A 23,590-nucleotide genomic window follows, 5' to 3' on the forward strand; every position below is an offset into this window, starting at 1 on the left:
TGCTTTGGCATCACATCAACAAAATAATTTTTTGTGCTACCGTGGTATGTCAGGCTTGGTGACTAGCTTAAAACAGCTTATTTTAAAAAATCAGCTTGCACAGTGTTCAATAGGGACGGCAAGATTTTGCGGCTCCTAAAAGGTTGTCTATAGGTTACGAGCACATTGTGATCCAGGTTTAAATGTCCAGTATTGTTTGAGCAACGTTTTCACCACAGTTTTCACCACGTTTTCACTACAGTTAGGATCGAGTGATCACCTGTAGACTAAGATATAATGCAGTAGAGGAGATGCTGCACGAGTTATGGAATATATTGCTGTTGTTGAGACATGATTGTAGTTGAGACACCCAGAGTTCCTATACTGATTCCTATACTGATTTCTGTAAATCAGAACGTTCAACATGTAACACATACATAAACCCGGCAATATATTCATTCGAAGGTTTGTTTGTCTAAATTATTACTAGCCACAGTAGGCGAATTTATTGATGTTTCTCTAAGATTCATCTCTCAAATCAAAGCAAGGTTACTTAATCCACAATATAACATTAAGCTGAAGACCCAGTACTGATTTTCTTATGCACGCTGCGTTAAATCTATGTTTAACACCCCTGCTACTAGGTCAGTTGTATCAGTGTCACTATTGAATTCAGTCAGATAACAGCGATGAAATAATGTGTCACCATGATTAAGATAACTTTGAAGTCTCATTGAACACTGAACGCCTCACCTGACCAGGTGTACGTGTCAAGAGAGACAGCACATCTAATGGCGACTGGGGGAGTGTACTTGCCACCAAGAGAAATACAACTGGAGAAAGAACAGGTAAATCCCACTCCTAATATATCGTAATAATTCGGATAATTGTCTGATAATGTAGTGGGATGGTGCTTGCTATAGTGTTTGTCTCTGTAGGGTGGTATAAACCTAACACGTCGTTACCGAGTTCGGGTTGTATTATTCACTCGTCATAATACCCACAGTGTGATATTTCGGTTACCTACGTTTTTTTAGAATTATCTTTCATTTTCAGTTTTCATTTATTTCATAATTCAATTGATAGATTACAATAATTTCAATAACATATCTTTTTGTTAAGTTTCATTCGTACTTCCGCCTTTCTTTTTCTTTTTCTTTTTTTGCTTTGTGTTTGGTCTTATTACTGCATTCATTTTCATTCTAGTGATGTAAACGTTTGTCACATACATATAATAAAGAGGATTACATGGTGCTTTACAAAAAAAAAAAAAACAATGAAGCCGTTTTATACATTTTCTTTTATGTGTCGTACTCGTTGTCGTACTCGTTTTAAGTTAAAGTTGCATACCTTACATTACCTGTATTTGAATATGGCTTTTTGATGTTTACCTCCATTACCAAATCTTCATCTTTTATCTGGTGTATTTCATTTCTTTATTTTATTTTGGACTTAGAAGCCATGTCTCTGTCCAAGATCCTAACGGAAGATTTCCTAACATGCAGCATATGCCATGAAAAGTTCAAAGATCCCAAGGTCCTCAGCTGTGCCCATACGTTTTGCCAGCATTGCCTCCAAGACCATCTAGGCAAAAAATTTCAAGGTCAGCCTCACTTCCCTTGTCCTATCTGTAGACGTCAGTGTGTCCTCCCTGGAGGCGGTGTAAGTGCTATACAAACAAATCATCTTCTGGTCAGCATATCACACACACATGGTCAAGTAGAACAAGCCAAAGCTGCCAAGAAATGCAAGATATGTTGCATGAAAAATGTCTCCAATCCACCAAAGGTAACAAAACGCTGTTTGGACTGTGAGGAAAGTATGTGTGGAGATTGTTCTTCGGTACATATGCTTCATAACTTCAGTCGTGACCACAAGCTGTTTCCTGTCGACCAGTTTGACAGCGACGAATACGTGACAGAGCTGCGCGCCCGGCAGAACATCATGTGCGACCACAACAACAAGGACCCCGTAGAAATCTTCTGCCCAGTGTGCAAAAAGTTCGTCTGTGTCGGTTGTATGGTTTTAGAACACCAGGGTCATGATTGCCTTAGAATCAACACTGCTGCCAACAAACGCAAGGAGAAACTAGAACTCTGCGTGAAGCCTATCGAGAAGAAAAGCCTACGGTACGATTGCTTTATAACTGCTGCTGAAGACCAGAAATTATCAGTAGAAGAGGGAAGGAAGAATGCAAAGTGTCAAGTAAACAGGCAGTTGGAGCAAGTTATTAAGATGGTCCGTCAACGTGCCAATGATCTTCTGGGAGAAATAGATGCCATGTCAAATGCCAAATTAGACATTTTAAATGGTTTAGTTGCAACTGCTACCGCCGACCAAAACCAACTTGACGACGTTGTAGACTTCTCAAGGAAACTCATTAACCATGGCAACGATATAGATGTCGTCCAAATGACCTCGGCCTGTGAGCAAAGCAGCGAGAGCGTTCAGACTCTAGACATCCCGAGTCTGCCCGCAGCCATGACCCAGCTACAGCTTATCACAAAAGACATGGATGAGTGCGTCACCAATATAAACAGTTGCCTCGGAGACGTGGTTCCAGCCGGCAGTGGAAGACTGGTGACATCATTCAAAGTAAAACTGGCCAAGTCTCCTGAGGAGATTATCAGTCACGTGACCACTGATGCAAACGGTGATGTCATTATTGGTATATTTTGCAATGAGAGCATGTCACGGAATAGAATTCACATTTACGATTCCACCTTTGTCCTTCAGGGCTCGATTCCAAACCCAAGAGCAGCAGAAAAAGACGGCTTTGCTGGAATTGCCATTGATGATCACGGAGACATTGTCACTAGATGCCAGACGTCAAAAGAAATCATTGTCTACTCCAAGAAAGGAGATCACGTGAGAACATTCCACAGTGAATCACCGGAAGCAGTAGCGGTAAACAGCAAGGGTCACTATGTAGTAGCAGGTCGCAGTACTCTGACTGTGCACCGCAAGAATGGCGAGGTCCTGCAGACGAGACGCGACCCAGAGAACAAACATAACAAACACGTCCACTGTAACGTCAATGATGACGTCATCGTCACAGGTGATGATCACATCCGTGTATACAATTCCACCCTCCAGCTTAAATACAGATATGGTACCCAGGGTGATGGGAACGGACAGGTGAACGGCCCGTGCGGCGCATGCTGCTTGGATAATGGAGACATCATTCTAACCGACCTCAACAACCATCGTCTACACCTGGTGTCACCAGATGGGAAATTCAAGCAGATTTTTTTGAGCGAAGAAAATGGACTTTATAGGCCGAAAGTTGTTGCAATAAATCATCTCGGACAACTTGTTGTTGGGGAAAGGCAAGGCGAAATTAAATTCTATGAATTATGAGTGAATGTGCGACAACAATGGAGTCCAAATGTGTTTGTATACAGATAATTCTGTTAACATTTGATGAGATATAACTATTTTCCCAACACCTTGTACATATATGTCTAAGGCCCAGACCAAATCTAGTACCATGCATAAGAAGCCTAGACCCCATGTTAATTACGCCCTGGCTGGGCTCAGTCTTTGCATGGTTAACAGCATAATGGGCAAGTTAATTGACCAAGTTAATTGGCCAAGCTGTCAGTTAAACTTGTTTTTAAAGGTGAAGTGTGCTGAGTAATTGTAGATTGTTGGATGTATGTTGGAATGCGATTTTATATCTTTGACCACTTCACTTACTGTCTAAGTAGGGTTAAGGCTGGCATTACAGTACCTGCTTATGAATAGCAGGCTCTTTTTTGTAACTATTTTCAGTAACACTCACTCATTATTTAAAATTACAAGTTGTTCAAATTTCTAGATTTTGATTCCTTATTAGTCTCATGAGATTTTGAGTCTTTATGATGGACCATTTCACAGTATTTTGAGTGTTATCTTCTGTGAGTAACATATCTCAGATTTGTATTCTTATCTTAAAGCATCCATCAAAAATGGATACTAGGCTTTGCAAACAATATAGTTTGAATTAAGAAAAAACAACTCTAAAGCTGTCAGATTGATGTCGAATGTAAGCATGGCATTGAAAGATATATTTGAGACCTTATTAGTTTTTAAAATTGTGTCCTAATGAATCGACTTTATCAGTGATCTAAACTGCCATAGATTATGATGCAAATAAAATATATATTATAACTTTAGGGACTTCTGTTATAGCTGTGCCCGCAAATGGAGCAAATATTTGCTATAAATTCACACTTTTCTCTGTTATTTATCCTTAAGAAAACGCAGATATTTTCCCAAAAGGCAAACAAAACACTAAAGGGCAGACTTTTTTTCCTATAATCTGTATAAAATCTAGATAATTAAAATAACACACTAACAAACGGAGCCCACCTTTAATTTAACATTTCTTAAAGGTACATACGAACCGAGCATCGGTGGATAGTGGATTCCCAGTAACACATGTAAACCACTTCTACTAGATTCTTATATGACTCAAATAAATTCGACATGCCAAGGGATAAACTGAACAGATCACTCGATCAGCCATAAAAGACCTTTAGACTGCTCCTTTCTTTAAATTTATGGTTGTAAATTTAACCTACTTCCGTGACCTACTTTCCTGCCCCATTGCCATACAGCTTAGAATGCCAGCAGAAAAATCTGTTCAAACATCATTTTCGGGTAAAATTAAACAATGCCTTTTGGTAATTCTCTTAGTTATACTACTTGAAACTATATGCTGGCATTTGGTTGGTTTTTGTGACAAAAAATTGACTTTGTATGCATCTTTAAGTAAATGTTACCAAATCAATCTACACGCCTTTTCTTTAAACATTAAACATCTTTAAAAATATCATCCTCAGATGTATTTTACAAATCACAGGTAATGAAATGTTACTCAATCTCAATTGTCACATCTCTAAGTATCATAGTACATGTATGTGCCTTGATCTAAGACATCCCCTGCACATGCCATACAAACAAATTGGCAGCTTGGCCAATTAACTTGCCCATTTTGTTGTTAACAATGCAAAGACACCATAAAGACTGGGCCAAGCCAGGGCGTAATTAACATGGGTTCTGGGCTTCTAATGCATAGGACTAGATTTGGTCTGGGCCCTTGATATATATATATATATATATATATATATATATATATATATATATATATATATATATATATATATATATATATATATATATATATAATTTGGAAAATGAACATTCTTTCAGTAAAGAGCTCGCGGCACACTGGTAGTTTATAAGGACGAAAATTCTTTGCTTTATTTAGCATTCATATAACGGAGTTGGATGTATTCATATATTATGTGTATTTTATTTTGCAAAAATTGACTGTTGCCTAGACTCTTTCAAGCAAAGAATGTGATTCTTAGCAAAGAAAACTGAGGAGGCTAATATTTTCTACATGTATGTATATCATTGTGAGTACAGGATGAAGTTAAATTGTGTTAATTGGGTCTCGGATGAGAGATGGTTAGTTGTGAAGAATAGAAGGATAACCGTAAAAATAACAGATTGTGGACTGGCTGAGAAAAACTAAAGGCAGGTCTACTTTCCGAAAATGCAATTTGTAGACAGTCCTATAAGTATTTTGAAAATCCTGTGCTTCTTACATGACACTTTGATTACAAACATTTTAGGGAAAATGGGTGGGATCCCAGGTGTTAATAAATAACAGTTGGTGTGGAAAACTCAGATATTACGGACAAGGAAAAATACTAGTTGTCCTAGGTATTAAAACGTTTAATCATTTGGGTGTGGATCAGGTAAAACGGTTTTATGCTTTGGCATCACATCAACAAAATAATTTTTGTGGTACCGGGGTATGTCAGGCTTGGTGACTAGGGTAAAACAGCTTATTTTAAAAAATCAGCTTGCACAGTGTTCGATAGGGACGGCAAGATTTTGTGGCTCTTAAAAGGTTGTCTATAGATTACAAGCGCAGTGTGATCCAGGTTTAAAGCTCCAATATTGTTTGGGCAACGTTTTCACCACAGTTTTCACCACGTTTTCATTACAAGCAGGATTTAGATTACGTGTAGATCACGATCACCTGTAGACTAAGATACAATGCGGTAGAGGAGATACTGAACGAGTTGTGGAATATACTGCTGTTGTTGAGACGTGATTGTAGTAGTTGAGACACCCAGAGTTCCTATACTGATTCAAATTGTAAACAAAAAAGTTCAACATGTAACCCATACATTAACCCGGTGTAACGAAACTTAAGGTCCGTGTAACAGAGAGTCCGGCCTCCATATCATTACAATGTTTAGCGCTAGTTTCACCTAAATGTGTCAAAATCTAGGGCAAGGCTCACCTGTACAAATGAATGGGAAGCGGACTCTCTGTCATGGAGGACTCTCTGTCACGTTACAACGGCAATATATTCATTCTAAGGTTTGTTCGTCTAAATTAATACTAGCCACGGTAGGCGAATTTATTGACAATTCATCTCTTAAATCAAAGTATGATTACTTAATCCACAATGTAACATTAAGCTGAAGACCCAGTACTTAAACACCCCTGCTACTATCACCTGTAGACTAAGATATAATGTGGTAGAGGAGATACTGCACAAGTTGTGGAATATATTGCTGTTGTTGAGACGTGATTGTGGTAGTTGATATCTAATTGCGGTTGTTGAGACACAAAGGGTTCCTGTACTGGTTCCGATTGTAAACTAGTAAAGGTTCAACATGTAACACATACATAAACCCGGCAATATATCCATTTGAAGCTTTTTTTCGTCTACATTAATACTAGCCACGGTAGGCGAATTTATGAATGTTACCTCTCAAATTCATCTCCAATATCAAAGTATGATTACTAAGTCCACAATATAACATTAAATTGAAGACCCAGTACTGTACTATATATGCAAGCTGTACTAAATCTATGTTAAACACCCCTGCTACTAGGTCAGTTGTATCAGTGTCATAACTGAATTCAGTCAGATAACAGCGATGAAATAATGTGTCACCACGTCTGTATTGTCTGTATTGTACATAGAGATAACCCAAAAATAGCTGATTAAGATGTACTTTGAAGTCCCCTTGAACACTGAACACCTCACCTGACCAGGTGTACATGTCAAGAGAGACAGCACATCTAATGGCGTCTGGGGGCGTGTACCTGCCACCAAGAGAAATATAACTGGAGGAAGAACAGGTAAATTCCATTCTTAATATATTGTAATACATTACATTGGGAATATAATTCCGATAATTGTATGATAATGTATAGTGGAATGGTGCTTGCAGCAGTTTGTGTCTCTGTACGTTGGTATAAAAATAAGGCGTCGTTACCGAGTCCGGATTGTAGTATTTACTCATCATAATACCTACCCTGTAATTTTTCGGGTACCTACGTTTTTTTTTTTTTTTTTTTTTTTTTTTTTTTTTTTTTTTAATAATTATTTTCATTTTCAGTTTTCATCCATTTCATAATTCAATTGATAGATTACAATAATTCTAATTATAAATCTGTTAGTTAAGTTTCATTTGTACTTCCGCCTTTCTTTTTTCTTTCTACTTTTTTTTTTTTTTTTGCTTTGTATATTTTTTCCTATAGTAACTTTTGTTACACACGCATAATAAAGAGGCTTATTTGGTTCTCTATAAAATTGAAGACGTTGCATGACTTTTCTTTCATGTGTTGGCACTTGTCTTACTTATTTTAACATGAAGTTGCATACCTTACATTGCATGTACTTAAATATGGCTTTTTGATGTTTACCTCCATTACCAAATCTTCATCTTTTATCTGGTGTATTTCATTTCTTTATTTTCATATCTTGGTATTAGGAGCCATGTCTCTGTCCAAGATCCTAACGGAAGATTTCCTAACATGCAGCATATGCCATGAAAAGTTCAAAGACCCCAAGGTCCTCAGCTGTGCCCATACGTTTTGCCAGCATTGCCTCCAAGACCATTTGGACAGAAATTGTCAAGGCCAGTCTCGCTTCCCTTGTCCTCTCTGTGGACGTCAGTGTGTCCTCCCTGGAGGCGGTGTAAGTGCTTTACAGACAAATCATCTTCTGGTCAGTATATCACAAACACATGGTCAAGTAGAACAAGTCAAGGCGGCCAAGAAATGCAAGATATGTTGCATGAAAAATGTCTCTAATCCACCAACGGCAACAAAACGATGTTTGGACTGTGAGGAAAGTATGTGTGGAGATTGTTCTTCGGATCATATGCTTCATAAGTTCAGTCGTGACCACAAGCTGTTTCCTGTCGACCAGTTTGACAGCGACGAATACGTGACAGAGCTGCGTGCCCGGCAAAAAGTCCTGTGTGACCACAACAACAAGGACCCAGTAGAAATATTCTGCCCTGTGTGTAAAAAGTTCATCTGTGTCGGTTGTATGGTTTTAGAACACCAGGGTCATGATTGCCTTAGAATCAACACTGCTGCCAACAAACGCAAGGAGAAACTAGAACTCAGGGTGAAGCCCATCGAGAAGAAAAGTCTACGGTACGATCACTTTAAAACCGCTGCTGAAGATCAGAAACTATCAGTAGAAGAGGGAAGAAAGAAGGCAAAGAGTCAAGTAAACAAGCAGTTGGAGCAAGTTATTAAGATAGCACGTCAACGTGCCAATGATCTTCTGGGAGAAATTGATGCCAAGTCAAATGCCAAATTAGACATTTTAAATGGTTTAATTGCAACTGCTAACGCCGAGCGAAACCAACTGGATGACGTTGTAGACTTCTCAAGGAAACTCATTAACCATGGCAACGATATAGATGTCCTCCAAATGGCCTCGACCTGTGAGCAAAGCAGCGAGAGCGTTCAGACTCTCTACATCCCCACCCTGCCAGCAGTCATGACCCAACTACAGCTTCTCACCAACGACATGGAGGAGTGCATTACCGGAATTAACAGTTGCCTTGGAGACGTAGTTTCCGCAGCGAGTGGAAGACTGGTGACATCATTCAAAGTAGAACTGGCCAAGTCTCCTGAAGAGATGATCAGTCACGTGACCACTGATACAAATGGTGATACCCTTATTGGTATATTTTGTAATGAGGACAAGTCACGGAATAGAATCCACATCTACGATTCAACCTTTGTCCTTCAGGGCACAATTCCAAACCCAAGAGCAGCAGAAAAAGACGCCTTTGCTGGGATTGCCATTGATGATGACGGTAACGTCGTCACTAGATGCCAGATGTCAAATGAAGTCATTGTCTACTCCAAGACAGGAGACCGCATGAGAACTTTCCACAGTGAATCACCGGAAGCAGTAGCGGTAAACAGCAAGGGTCACTATGTAGTGGCAGGTCGCAGTACTCTAACTGTACACCACAAGGATGGCAAGGTCATGCAGACGACACCAGTCCCAGAGAGTAAATATTTCAAATACATCCACTGTAACGTCAGTGATGACGTCATCGTCAAAGGAGACAGTCACATCCGTGTATACGATTCCACTCTCCAGCTTAAATACAGATATGGTACCCAGGGTGATGGAGACGGGCAGGTGAAAGGTCCGTGCGGTGCATGCTGCTTGGATAAAGGAGAAATCATTCTAACAGACCTCCACAACTGTCGTCTACACTTCGTGTCACCAGATGGGAAATTCCGGCGATTTCTTTTAACCAAAGAAAATGGACTTGCTTTTCCGAAAGATGTTGCAATAAATCGTCTCGGACAACTGGTTGTTGGGGAGTATGGAGGCGAGATTAAATTCTTCGAATTATGAGTGACTGTTAAGCTTACAATGGCCTCCAAATATGTGTTTATGAATACAAACAATTGATTATTTGATAGCTTATAAAATGGCCATGTAAACACCTTGTAACTCTTACGTCACTTGGATCATGAGCATTATTTTTCAATAAAAGAGTCTAAGCAACCTGGTCGTATATAAAGACGAGAATTAGTTGCAGTTATATCACAGAATTTGAGGTAATTATGTATCACGTGTATTGACTTCGCAGTTATATCACGGAATTTGAGGTAGTTATGTATCACGGGTATTTTAGTTTGCAAGTATTACCCATTGTACATATGCTCTTTCAAGCAAATTCTGTGATTCTTAGAAATGAAAACTGACGAGGAGAATTTTTTATACATATGTGTATATTACCGGGAGTGCAGGATGAACAGTGTTAATCGGGTCTCGAATATGGTTAGTTGTGAACTACGGACCGTAAATTTAAATTATTGCAAACGCCAAGCGACAAACATTCATTCTAATCTGGATTTTATTTAATATTCATTAATTGCCCGACGCAGCTTCGAAACAGTTCCGTCTGCTTTCCCGTTTAAAAAGATTGTTTTCCAATCTAAATGACAAAATGTTTTCAGTATTATATTATTAATAATAAATTGTGATCGACACACATACCTGTGAAGAAAGGAAATCTTTTATTTTAAATCATACATGTTATTTATTGAAGAATGTTATTTACTTTGGTGTGCTTTGTTTCACTAAACTCTCTGTAAATGTTTGCATCGGGTTGTGACCCTACCATCACGGTGCTCACGAAAAATTTGTAACCCTCAAAGTTAAGTCTCGGCCGTACACTGCATAACGTCTGCAATATTTTACTGCAATGTGTTTTTGTTTTTGAAGTGCCTGACCCTGGTACGTGCGCTGCAGTGCAAATGCGGCAAGTGCAAAAAAGTCGAATTGCATTTGCTACCTTCGGTGATTATAGATTTACAAGCAATTCTGAAGTGAAAACCCAAGTAATGTTGACTTTATTTTTCCTTGTAACGGTGACATGTAACTTACATATGCCCCCTAAGTCCACGCATTTGTTGTTTTTGACTGCAGTTTACAACTCTCTGTTTTTCCAAATGATACAAAACACTCCAAAATTTAGTCAGGTGTCTTGTGAATGGCCATAGGCATTGAGAGAAGACAAGAATCCTTCCTTATTTCTAGAGGTACTGTCATCCAAAAGTTTGGATTGTGGACAAGCTCGATTCCGTTTTCGTGCGCCAGTGTGGCCAGGTACACGTCTTCATTGAAGAGATGTTTCCAAAACGAAGCTGAATGGAGGATTCTGATGACTTGGAATGAGGCTACTGTAGCAAACCCTTACCGGAAAGCCGGATATTTATTTCCACTGTACTGTCTAAAAGACTGGTAATATTTTTGTGTTGGATTTCGAAAAGGCGGTTTCCTTTTCTGGTATAAAAAACCCGTAAATAACGTTTTCGTCTTGAATTTTGGAAGATCTTTCAAGTACCTGATAAACTCGCGGTAATTTGCAACAACATCGTGTCCGCACCTTAAGACAAATTTTGCACCTGCGCAGTAATCAATGGCCCATCGCATGGCCAGTAGTGTCTTTAGAGTGAAATTCTTGTAGCTGTCGTTAAATGTCATTTTGATGATATATTTGTGTTCAGAGTTTTCTTCTAATATCCCACGTTCTACGTCTGATTCATTTGTTTGGCCGACGACAAATACAGTTTTTATTTTCTCCCCAAGAACGTCTTTAACGCTCCCACACGTCTTTCGATACATGCCCCTGGTGACAAAATCACGAGGATCTGACATAACTAACACTAGGAGAAATACTTCGTGAGCTGTTTATTATGAGCTGTTTATTATGTACCTATATCTTTTAATATGGTACCACAGGTCAGAATCATTTTTCTTTAGTTCACATACAATCTCTGGCACCATGCATTCCCCAAAACTAATCTGTTGACTGTCCTCTTTAACTAATTCTCCTGCAGGCCTCCTGCTGAGATTTTCCGAAGGTTCCATCTGTCTGTTTGCACCCTCATCTTTGTTTTGGACGGAGATATCGCCAGTCCTGGTGCAGTTCCAAAGAAAATACATCGCCAGAATATTGATAATCACTAATAACAAGGAGATACCCGATCTGGTCTTCTTTCCACTGTTTGTTTTGCCTTGCACAACGCTAGAGAGCATATATGACACCGTTTGTCACTATATCTCAGTAGCTATTCCGTTATATAACACGCAGGGGTTATATAGGTTAAATAAAAGTCAAAGAAAAGGCATGTGTTTTTCACTGGATCTTGGTTTATTCACATGGATTCACAAGACACGTAAAAACTAAAAAAGAAGAAAAGAAAAAGAAAATTACAACAATGTACTTACTAACGGTTATTTACGTGTTCAAATTTACTTACTCAAAAATTTATACATTTCAATAATCACCAATAATAAATAACTAATCATCAATAATCAATAATAATCAATAAACAGTATTAAACTCACCATTTCTGCCATTTCTTTACACTATAAATTTCAAGTAGAAATAACGGATTCAAAAGTAAGAGTACTATGTGTTCCTCCTACGGAGACACTGTGATGAATGAAACAAAGTGCAAAACTCATGGGGCACCACCCTGAATGAAAAGTTGTCATTTATGCAAATGAGTGCATTAGATGAGCCGGACATCAGGCTCCTCAATCACAACAAAAGTAAACTAAACCTTACATACCGGCCACCGAAAGGCGATTTAATCAAGATTCAAAATAGCCTTTCTAATCAAATATAAACACTATTTAATTTACTCAAAAAATGTCTTATAAAGTCATTGTCACTTAAATGCATTGCACATTAAACAAAATTTCCTTCCAATAAACACAATTTTCGCACATCACGGCGAAAGCGTCCCTTGGCTGTTTTAACAATCACCTGGCGCACATGTCCGTATTTATCAGGAAAAGTTTCCTCTATCAATCCTTTAGGCCAATGACCACGAAAGGCATTTTCATCAATAAGCAAAACAAAGTCACCTTTTTGAAAGTTTTTTGCTGGTCGGAGCCATTTCTGACGTTCTTGAAGCACAGGCAAGTATTCTTTAATCCATCGCTGCCAAAATTGGTCTGCAATTAACTGCGCGTGTTTCCACTGTTCATTATATTGATCACGTTCTGTGAAATTGTCAGCGGACAAACAGGGATTCGAAAGCAACAACAGTAGTTGGTTAGGTGACAAAGTTTGTAGGTCGTAGTAATGGTCTGCTTTGACTACTGGGAACTGCATTTCATCTTCGGCACACCATGCACTTGCGAATGACTTTTTTCACTGTTGACAATCCACGCGTTATCCAAAATTCTTGACGTATCACAGATAACACGTGATATGCTCCCACATGTCCTTCTTTAATGTGATAGTGTCGCACAATGATTTCAGTGACGTGATGATCGTGTGGAAGAATTTTCGGGTGTTTCCGTGAAGTAGATATCGCTGCATTCTGGAGACGTCCTCCTACACACAGAATCCCATCAATTTTGATCGGAGATAGCTTGCGCAATGGGCTCACGTATCCCTTGGAATCGGGTTTTTTGGTCATTGCAGATGATACAACGTTGCACTCTTTGGGAAATGATTTTGCTTGTACATACATCACAATGGCATCAGTAGCAAGCGCGATTTCCTGTATGGTCCATTGTTTCTATCTACTGTCAACTGTCTCACGCGGGACAGTAAGTAGCGTTTGAAACGCAAAATCCAGGCAACTGATTTCTGTAAAGTATACCACGATGATAAATGATGCAACAATCGCTCTACACCGTCCAATACTTCCGACGACGTAGTGACATGTACATGAGCTGATTTACATTTCACTTCTCTGTCATTTTCTGGAATTTCATGTAGATTATCTGGTTGTTTCGGCCAATGTATCTCGGGCTGATACAAGAAAGCTGGGCCATGTAACCAAAGCTGTATGTCATCACCGTAATCACTTCTGAGCTGTATTCCTCTCGAAGCGTAATCTGCCGGGTTCTGATCTGAATCAACATGATACCACTGCGATGGGAATGAAACATCATGTATCATTTGTAAACGATTGGCAACAAAAACGTGGAATCTGGTCGCGGAATTCCGAATGTACTGGAGCACAATCGTAGAATCTGTCCAGAAAACAACACGATGAATGGGCAGTTGTAGCTCCTCCATCATTTGTTTGTGAACTTTCGCAGACAATGTAGCAGCTGTCAGCTCCATTCGTGGAACAGTCACTGTTTTCAGAGGCGCTACACGTGATTTCCCCATGACAATGTTGCAATATACCTGCTGATTAATATCAACAAACCGCAAGTAGGAAACAATGCCGTAGCCGGATAACGAGGCATCTGAAAAATGGTGAAGTTCAATGGACTGAATATCTGCTAATTGAGCTGATTTGTAGCATCTTGGGACTTCAATTGTTTGTAAATTGTCCAATCCTTCTCTCCACTGTGTCCATGCATTAAGATGCTCTGCAGGTAAGTCACTGTCCCACGCAATGCCTTCCCGACACAATTCTTGGAGTATCTGTTTAGGTTTGAGAATAAGTGGCGCTGCAAAACCCAGTGGATCATATATTGATGCAATAAATGACTTAATACCTCTGCGGGTATTCTTTACATCCCTTTCACGGACGCAGTATCCAAATGTATCCTTTTCTATTTTCCACTGTACGCCTAACGCATGTTCTATCGGCTGTTTGTCAAAGTTTACATTTCTGACCGACGGTGCTTGCTCTGCAGTGGGCACACTGGATAGAACTTCCTCCTGGTTCGATATCCACTTGGTCAGATGAAATCCACCTTTCTGCAGTAGCGAGGTGAGTTGAGTAATCACCATCTTAGCTTCATCAACGGTCTCTACAGACTTTAAGCAATCGTCAACATAGAAGTTTCTGTAGACAGTTTCAACGGTCTGGAAATCAAAGTCCTTTCCATGATCTTCTGCATTTTTGAGGAGAGCGTAGACTGTACAACTTGCAGAGGAAGTAGCACCAAACACGTGGACTAACATTTGGTATTCTTCTGGTTGTTTGCTGAGATCTCCTGCCGGCCACCATAGGAATCGTAAGGCGTCACGATCATCAGGGTACACTCTCACTTGATGATACATTTGCTCAATATCAGCAACAATGGCTATCTTCTCCTGGCGGAATCTAAGGAGAACTCCAATGAGTGAATTGGTTAAATCCGGACCCTGTAACAAGGAATCATTCAGCGAAACGCCTGCATATTTCGCTGCACAATCGAAGACAACTCTAATTTTGGACTTCTTTGAATTGATCACAGGGTGATGAGGTAAGTACCAAACAGAATTGCTGTTATTATGCAGATTTCTGTGGTCAATCTTCTGAGCGTGTCCTTTATCAATATACTCCTGAAGAGCTTGAGTATACTTCTCTCGTAGTTTTTCGTCACGCTGTAAACGTCTTTTGAGCAAATTCAAGCGCTTTTCAGCTGCTGGCTTGTTATTGGGTAAGAGCTCGTCTGACTTCCAAGGAAGTGAAACTTGGTAATGTCCGTCAACAAATACCACGGACTCATCCATGATTCTCTTCGCTTTCCTATCTTCTAATGACATGCACTGGTTGCTGCTGACTGAAGACTCACTGAATTCACTGTTGTAAATCTTGCTTAGTTGGGTAGAAATAGAATCGCAGCCTCTCAGAGAATTGTCACATCCGAGTACCTGGTCTGCGTGAATGAAATTAACCGTGACGTCACCATCATTTGGTCTTTTCATGGGACCTAATATAGTCCATCCTAAAATCGTTCGGATCGCGTACGGTTGTTTCTTATCGCCTCGTCTCTCTTCTATGCGCCAGTGAGCTTCAGGGTGATCATTACCGATGAGAATGGTAACTGTTTTGTCATCTAGCTCTGGCAGTTGCACATCTTTCAAATGGCTCCACTCTAAAATGTCCTCATTGTTTGGAATGTTCTTTTCACAGATGGGTAGTCTGTCGGTCGTCCAAACTTGATCTAGAATCAATCCTTGCTGGCTATTGATAGCTTTCACTTCTAGCTGTACTTCTTGTCCTTGGTTTACGCAACTTTCATCGTTAACTGTACTGACACTGTACTGGATAGGTTTCCCTCTGGCACCTAACTTTTCAGCTAAACTGTGTAAACATAAACTGTGATCAGATCCATTGTCTAGAAATGCATAAGTTTCAATAATCGGTCCACCATTGCCGCCGCTCACGGTCACTGGGATAATCTGTAGACTGATTCTTCTTCCTGTCGCTACCGCAGCACTCTGGACTGCAACTACGGGGTCAGTAACAACAGACGTAGCGTTGGCACCAGGCTCACGTTGCAGTGCGGAGCTGTTGGCAGGTACACAGGGTGGGTGTAGTAACGCGTGATGTCGCTTGCCACATCCAGGGACTTGACACAATTGTTTCCATTGACACGTTCTCGCCGTGTGTGGAGGGTTGGACTGAAGACAATTGAAACACAGTTTGTTTTCCGACACAAAATTTCTCCTATCACTGTAATTCATTCTAGCAAATTTGAAACATTGCTTGATAGTATGATTTCCAGAACAAAACACACACGGGTCTCTCTGGACTGACGATGGCTGGGACTTGTTGGAGTTACTGTTGCTTTTCTCGGCAGGGTGAACGTTAGTGGCTAGGGTAGTGGTCTTATAGGACGGGTTGTGACAACTGCCCTTTGACTTAGGTTTCACATCCGGCTTGGATCCTACCAATTGTCCGAACCTTGTGTTGGCAATCTGTACCATTTCCTCCAGGTAATCTGCGAGATCCTTGAACTTGACCTCAATCCACTGATTCAACAATTTTCCGGAACGTTTGGCCCATCCAGCTTGGAGATATTGCGGTAATCGCCGGATCACTTTTTCCAGAGTATCCATAGAATTCAAATCTTCATAGTATCCCATCTTGGATGCTGTCATTTGGCACGTAGTCATGTCTCTTGAGAGCTTGGAGAGTCGTGTAACGTCTGACGCTTTAATGGGAGGACCTGTTACTATTTTCTCCAACATAGCTTTGATGATGATGTGTTTTTGTCCGAAATGAGTCTGTAATATGTTTCTAGCCTGGAAATAACCTTCCTCTGGTTCAAGTATGACACAGCTTTTTATGGCTTCTTTGGCTTCACCTGTGCAGTACTGTATGAGGTATGACAGTTTACTTCTAAAGTCTGGTACTCTTTGTTCAATATTAGTCTCAAAGTTTCTTATGAAAGTCGGGTATGATACCGGATCACCATTGAAATACAAGTACTCACGTTTGGGCATTTCTTGGTTCAGCGTGATTTCTTGTAAAGCTCGTTGTTGTTGTTGAAGTAAGTGTGCTACTTGGTCATTCATGGTAAGCTGACGTTGTTGCTCTATGGTAGACGTACCTATTGACTGCGCCGTCATAGGTGTATATTCCGTTGCATGTGGGTTTAACGTCATCGTTGGATCTGTATAGGATGGCACAATGTACGGTTGCTGTAGCTGTGACGGTTGTGACGACTGTGCTGCAGTAGGGAACTCCTGTGGTTGATTTGTCCTTGACATAGGTTTCGGTTGAGTGGGCTCCGTCTCATATGACACTCCTAATTGCTGAAGCTGTTGCGTGGAATGCGGGTGATGTGCATTCATGCGTGACCGCTGTTGCTCACTCTGCTGTTGCTGTTGTGCACTGATATGTTGATGAGAAACATGATCGGAATTTGTCAGATTATGTGCATCAATAGTATCAACGTTACCTTCTTCCATGGAATTAAAGTAGCGATCAATCGTGAAGTTGTGTTCCGATAAAGATGCGTCTTCCTGAATTTCAGCCTCAATTTCCCGCCGTCTCACCTGGGCTCGTAGGGAAAGCATTCTCATTTCGTCTTTTAGCTCTTGCTCGCGATACCGACGCCTTAGTGCGGTTTCCGCTTCTTCGAATTCCAGCTGAGCATTAGCAATAGCAAGCGCTGCTTTCGTCCTTTGGGATTCCGATGCCGAACGCAAACTGTTGGTTCTGAATCGTCTATGGGATAGTCCGAAATCTTGTAAGCTGCCGTGGTACGCCATGATGGAAATTTCAGTGGGATGATTGAAAAATGTTTTTACTTTATATAACACGCAGGGGTTATATAGGTTAAATAAAAGTCAAAGAAAAGGCATGTGTTTTTCACTGGATCTTGGTTTATTCACATGGATTCACAAGACACGTAAAAACTAAAAAAGAAGAAAAGAAAAAGAAAATTACAACAATGTACTTACTAACGGTTATTTACGTGTTCAAATTTACTTACTCAAAAATTTATACATTTCAATAATCACCAATAATAAATAACTAATCATCAATAATCAATAATAATCAATAAACAGTATTAAACTCACCATTTCTGCCATTTCTTTACACTATAAATTTCAAGTAGAAATAACGGATTCAAAAGTAAGAGTACTATGTGTTCCTCCTACGGAGACACTGTGATGAATGAAACAAAGTGCAAAACTCATGGGGCACCACCCTGAATGAAAAGTTGTCATTTATGCAAATGAGTGCATTAGATGAGCCGGACATCAGGCTCCTCAATCACAACAAAAGTAAACTAAACCTTACACGTTATATACTACAGTGTACATGTACAAGTATGTTATTTCAGTTTTCTAGTCCCTCATATTATAATCGGGAGCACTGTCCGATATTCAAACACTCACAATTTCGAGTGCTGATGTTCAATGTTATTTAAATGACACAGAGAACGTGGATGTTTATTCCTTATTTATGGGTTATCATCGAAGCAAATACGACACTATAAAACATTAAAATAAACAGGGCCCGTAACTCAAAAACATCACGTATTGCTAATAGCGATATCAAATAGAGGCTACAATATGTAATATGGGGCGAGTAAATCCCGAGTTATGGAACAGAGACGCTTGCTCACGGTCGCAATGCGCGATGCTTTCGAGTTACGGGGCCCTGGTGTATTCATGTGAAGATGAGGTTCTCAACGAGAAGGCGTAATATATGTAAAACATTTCTGTGCTCAATAAATTATTATTATAAATGCAATTCAAGGTACGGCGTATGATAGAAGTACTAGTATAAACAAAACAAAATGATAACACAACATCTCTCAACATTTGTCTTTGATTGAAGGCATTTATTTCGTAGCCTGATAGCTCAGTTGGTTAGAGCGTCTTGCTTATAACGCGAATGTCCTGTATTTAAGCCAGAGTTGGGCTGTGCCCCTTTTACTGTTATTTGTTGTCTGATTTTCATTTTAAACAACTGTTCCATTCTCATTGATCACGACCTGTGTAACAAGTGCTCAACACAGAGCGTAAATACGGTTACTAGGACGAAACATTGCAACACTGCCATTCCGATAGCTGATGAGCCGAAAATGTGGCTAATTTTTTAAAATGAAGGATAGAAGGATAACCGTAAACACAAATTTAGGACTAGCTGAGTAAAACTAAAGGCAGGCCTACTTTTCCGAAAAGGCAATTTGTAGACTCGCTGCTTTAGATGAGGCAAACACTCACGATGGTGGTGTTTGTAACTGCTAAAACAATCACACACATTAAAGTTGCCCAATGAATGTGTGTCTTGATTGTGTTTTGTTGAAAAAAAACATTACTTCCATATGCATTTTACTCAGTAATCTGTCTGATAATTCAAACGACAATTGGTACCAATAAAACTTTGTGCAAACTGCTCATTCTTGAGCAACTGGGCATCAGGCACTCACCAACCTGCACTGAACCAGTGTGGTGAGTTACAGGTCAACACCACTTTGACATCACGCCAAGCATGGAAAAGTGTGTGGTGGGGCGACTTAACGAAAAAACCTTGTCACTTGATAAAATTACCATATTTGGCATGTGTTTCCCTTTTGAAATTCTAAATCAAATAAGAGCCACACCCATCTGGAAAAATTTACTGTTTAGTCAAAAATTGCCCCCCCCCCCCCCCAACCCCCAAGTTGACACAATGAGAAATTAAATATTTGTCAAATTCAAACCAAATTCCCATTTACAGCGGGGTTTTTCCCACAGAGAAAGAGCGGTCCTCTCGATCTGCCCACAGCATTCGCCTACGTGTATGTACATGTATATGTGATAGGCAAGATTGAAATCAAGGCAGATTTTTAATTCGTGTAGACCACGATCACCTGTAGACTTAGATATAATGCGGTAGAGGAGATACTGCACGAGTTGTGGAAAATATTGCTGTTGTTGAGATGTGATTGTGGTAGTTGATACCTAATTGCGGTTGTTGAGACAACAAGGGTTCCTGTACTGGTTCTGACTGTACACTAGAAAGTTCAATACGTAACACATACATAAACCCTGCAATATACTCATTTGAAGGTTTGTTCCTCTACATTAATACTAGCCAAGTTAGGCGAATTTATGGATGTTACCTCTCAAATTCATCTTTAATATCAAAGTATGATTACGTAGTCGACAATATAACATTAAACTGAAGACCCAGTACTGTATTTAATATACACGCTGCGTTAAATCTGTGTTATACACCCCTGCTACTAGGTCAGTTGTATCAGTGTCACAACTGAATTCAGTCAGATAACAGCTATGAAATAATGTGTCACCATGTCTGTATTGTCTGTATTGTACATAGAGATAACCCAAAAAATAGCTGATTAAGATGTACTTTCAGGTCCCCTTGAACACTGAACACCTCACCTGACCAGGTGTACATGTCAAGAGAGACAGCACATCTAATGGCGACTGGGGGCGTGTACCTGCCACCAAGAGAAATATAACTGGAGGAAGTACAGGTAAAGCCCATTCCTAATATATTGTAATACATTACATTAGGAATATAATTCCGATAATTGTATGATAATGTATAGGGGAATGGTGCTTGCTGCAGTTTGTGTCTCTGTAGGTTGGTATAAAAATAAGGCGTCGTTACCGAGTCCGGAGTGTAGTATTTACTCATCATAATACCTACCCTGTAATATTTTGGGTACCTACATTTTTTTTTAAATAATTTTTTTCATTTTCAGTTTTCATTCATTTCATAATTCAATTGATAGATTATAATAATTCTAATTCTATATCTATTAGTTAAGTTTCATTTGTACTTCCGCCTTTCTTTTTTCTTTCTACTTTTTTTTTCCTTTGTATATTTTTTCCTATAGTAACTTTTGTTACACAAGCATAATAAAGAGGCTGATTTGGTTCTCTATAAAAATTGAAGACGTTGCATGACTTTTCTTTCATGTGTCGGCACTTGTCTTACTTATTTTAACATGAACTTGCATACCTTACATTGCATGTACTTAAATATGGCTTTTTGATGTTTACCTCCATTACCAAATCTTCATCTTTTATCTGATGTATTTCATTTCTTTATTTTCATATTTTGGTCTTAGGAGCCATGTCTCTGTCCAAGATCCTTACGGAAGATTTCCTAACATGCAGCATATGTCATCAAAAGTTCAAAGATCCCAAGGTCCTCAGCTGTGCCCATACGTTTTGCCAGCATTGCCTCCAGGGCCATTTGGACAGAAATTGTCAAGGTCAGCCTCGCTTCCCTTGTCCTATCTGTAGACGTCACTGTGTCCTCCCTGGAGGCGGTGTAAGTGCTTTACAAACAAATCATCTTCTGGTCAGCATATCACACACATATGGTCAAGTAGAACAAGCCAAGGCTGCCAAGAAATGCAAGATATGTTGCATGAAAAATGTCTCCAACCCACCAACGGCAACAAAACGATGTTTGGACTGTGAGGAAAGCATGTGTGGAGATTGTTCTTCGGATCATGTGCTTCATAAGTTCAGTCGTGACCACAAGCTGTTTTCTGTCGACCAGTTGGATAGCGACGAATACGTGACAGAGCTGCGTGCCCGGCAAAACGTCCTGTGTGACCACAACAACAAAGACCCCGTAGAAATCTTCTGCCCAGTGTGTAAAAAGTTCATCTGTGTCGGTTGTATGGTTTTAGAACACCAGGGTCATGATTGCCTTAGAATCAACACTGCTGCCGACAAACGCAAGGAGAAACTAGAACTCAGGGTGAAGCCCATCGAGAAGAAAAGTCTACGGTACAATCACTTCAAAACTGCTGCTGAAGATCAGAAAATATCAGTAGAAGAGGGAAGAAAGAAGGCAAAGAGTCAAGTAAACAAGCAGTTGGAGCAAGTTGTTAAGATGGCCCGTCAACGTGCCAATGATCTTCTGGAAGAAATAGATGCCATGGCAAATGCCAAATTAGACATCTTAAATGGTTTAATTGCAACTGCTACCGCCGACCAAAACCAACTAGACGACGTAGTAGACTTCTCAAGGAAACTCATTAACCATGGCAACGATATAGATGTCCTCCAAATGGCCTCGACCTGTGAGCAAAGCAGCGAGAGCGTTCAGACTCTCGACATCCCGACCCTGCCTGCAGCCATGACCCAGCTACAGCTAATCACCAACGACATGGAGGAGTGCGTTACCAATATCAACAGTTGTCTTGGAAACGTAGTTCCGGTCGTGAGTGGAAGACTGGTGACATCATTCAAAGTAGAACTGACCAAGTCTCCTGAGGAGATGATCAGTCACGTGACCACTGATATAAACGGTGATTTTCTTTTTGGCATATTCTGTAATGAGGACAAGTCACGGAATAGAATCCTCATCTACGATTTGAACTTTGTCCTTCAGGGCACAATTTCAAACCCAAGAGCAGCAGAAAAGTACGGCTTTGCAGGGATTGCCATTGATGATGATGGCAACATTGTCACTAGATGTCAGGGGTCAAATGAAATCATTATCTACTCCAAGAAAGGAGACCACGTGAGAACATTCCACAGTGAATCACCTCAGGCAGTAGCGGTCAATACCAAGGGTCACTATGTAGTGGCAGGTCTCAGTACTCTGACTGTGCACCACAAGGAGGGCGAGGTCCTGCAGACAACACCTGACCCAGGGGGAAAATATAGCAAACGCATCCACTGTAACCTCAATGATGACATCATCGTCAAAGGAGATGATCACATCCGTGTATTCGATTCCACTCTCCAGCTTAAATACAGATATGGTACCCAGGGTGATGGGGACGGGCAGGTGAACGGTCCGTGCGGCGCATGCTGCTTGGATAATGGAGACATCATTCTAACAGACCTCCACAACCATCGTCTTCATCTGGTGTCACCAGATGGGAAATTCAAGCGATTTCTTTTAACCAAAGAAAATGGAATTGACAGTCCGAAAAATGTTGCAATAAGTCATCTCGGACAACTGGTCGTTGGAGAACAGAGAGGGAAGATAAAATTCTTCGAGTTATGATTGACTGTTAAACTTACAATGGCCTCCAAATATGTGTTTGTGGATACAGACAATTGATTATTTGATAACATATAAAATGGCCATGTAAACACCTTGTACCTCTTACGTCACTTGCGTTTTGTTTCAATAAAGAACTTTCAGCAAACTTGTTGTATATAAAGACGAGAATTGTTTGCTGTGACTTAGCGTCATGGAATTTTAAGTATTTATGTATCACGTGTATTTTAGTTTGCAAATATTAACTATTTTAAATATGCTCTTTCAAGCAAATTCTGTGATTCTTAGAAAGAACACTGAGGAGTATATTTTGCATGTGTGTATATTATTGGGAGTACAGGATGAATAGTGTTAATCGGGTCTCGAATATGGTTAGTTGTGAAGTACGGACCGTAAATTTAAATTATTGCAAACACCAACCGACAAACATCAATTCTAATCTGGATTTTATTTAATATTCATTAATTGCCCGGCGCAGCTTTGAAACAGTTCCGTCTGTTTTCCCGTTTAAAAAGATTGTTTTCCAATCAAAATGACAAAATGTATTTTAATATTATATTATTAATAATAAATTGTGATCGAAACACATACCTGCGAGGACGGTCAATCTTTTATTTTGAATTAT

At 39.8% G+C, this 23,590-nt stretch overlaps 4 protein-coding genes across 4 annotated transcripts; 3 read left to right on the plus strand and 1 right to left on the minus strand.

Annotated features, from left to right (window-relative positions):
• The first annotated feature begins 730 nt into the window (after positions 1 to 730).
• LOC147761701 (E3 ubiquitin-protein ligase TRIM56-like) lies at positions 731 to 4,087 on the plus strand. Its single transcript, XM_087012404.1, has 2 exons — positions 731 to 827; positions 1,436 to 4,087. The coding sequence occupies exon 2, from the start codon at positions 1,441 to 1,443 to the stop codon at positions 3,337 to 3,339; it is 1,899 nt and encodes a 632-aa protein (XP_086868530.1). The 5' UTR covers positions 731 to 827; positions 1,436 to 1,440; the 3' UTR covers positions 3,340 to 4,087.
• Positions 4,088 to 7,024: 2,937 nt separating this feature from the next.
• Positions 7,025 to 9,673, plus strand: LOC106153138 (E3 ubiquitin-protein ligase TRIM56-like). Its single transcript, XM_087014037.1, has 2 exons — positions 7,025 to 7,134; positions 7,770 to 9,673. Exon 2 carries the CDS (start codon positions 7,775 to 7,777, stop codon positions 9,671 to 9,673), a length of 1,899 nt encoding a protein of 632 aa, XP_086870163.1. The 5' UTR covers positions 7,025 to 7,134; positions 7,770 to 7,774.
• A 3,643-nt stretch (positions 9,674 to 13,316) lies between these two features.
• Positions 13,317 to 17,738, minus strand: LOC147761702 (uncharacterized). Its single transcript, XM_087014038.1, has one exon. The coding sequence runs from the start codon at positions 17,736 to 17,738 to the stop codon at positions 13,317 to 13,319; it is 4,422 nt and encodes a 1,473-aa protein (XP_086870164.1).
• Positions 17,739 to 20,348: 2,610 nt separating this feature from the next.
• LOC147761703 (E3 ubiquitin-protein ligase TRIM56-like) lies at positions 20,349 to 23,565 on the plus strand. The gene is made up of 2 exons (XM_087014330.1): positions 20,349 to 20,464; positions 21,065 to 23,565. Exon 2 carries the CDS (start codon positions 21,070 to 21,072, stop codon positions 22,966 to 22,968), a length of 1,899 nt encoding a protein of 632 aa, XP_086870456.1. The 5' UTR covers positions 20,349 to 20,464; positions 21,065 to 21,069; the 3' UTR covers positions 22,969 to 23,565.
• The last annotated feature ends 25 nt before the right edge of the window (positions 23,566 to 23,590 follow it).

The sequence above is a fragment of the Lingula anatina genome, chromosome 5, assembly GCF_051362555.1.
Source record: "Lingula anatina isolate TDL-2025a chromosome 5, LinAna3.0, whole genome shotgun sequence".
NCBI lineage: Eukaryota > Metazoa > Brachiopoda > Lingulata > Lingulida > Lingulidae > Lingula > Lingula anatina.

What these genes read in the sequence shown, in the direction of transcription:
- LOC147761703 (XM_087014330.1), top strand. Translation starts at nt 21,070, where the DNA reads ATGTCTCTGTCCAAGATCCTTACGGAAGATTTCCTAACATGCAGCATA.
- LOC106153138 (XM_087014037.1), top strand. Translation starts at nt 7,775, where the DNA reads ATGTCTCTGTCCAAGATCCTAACGGAAGATTTCCTAACATGCAGCATA.
- LOC147761701 (XM_087012404.1), top strand. Translation starts at nt 1,441, where the DNA reads ATGTCTCTGTCCAAGATCCTAACGGAAGATTTCCTAACATGCAGCATA.
- LOC147761702 (XM_087014038.1), bottom strand. Translation starts at nt 17,738, where the DNA reads ATGGCGTACCACGGCAGCTTACAAGATTTCGGACTATCCCATAGACGA.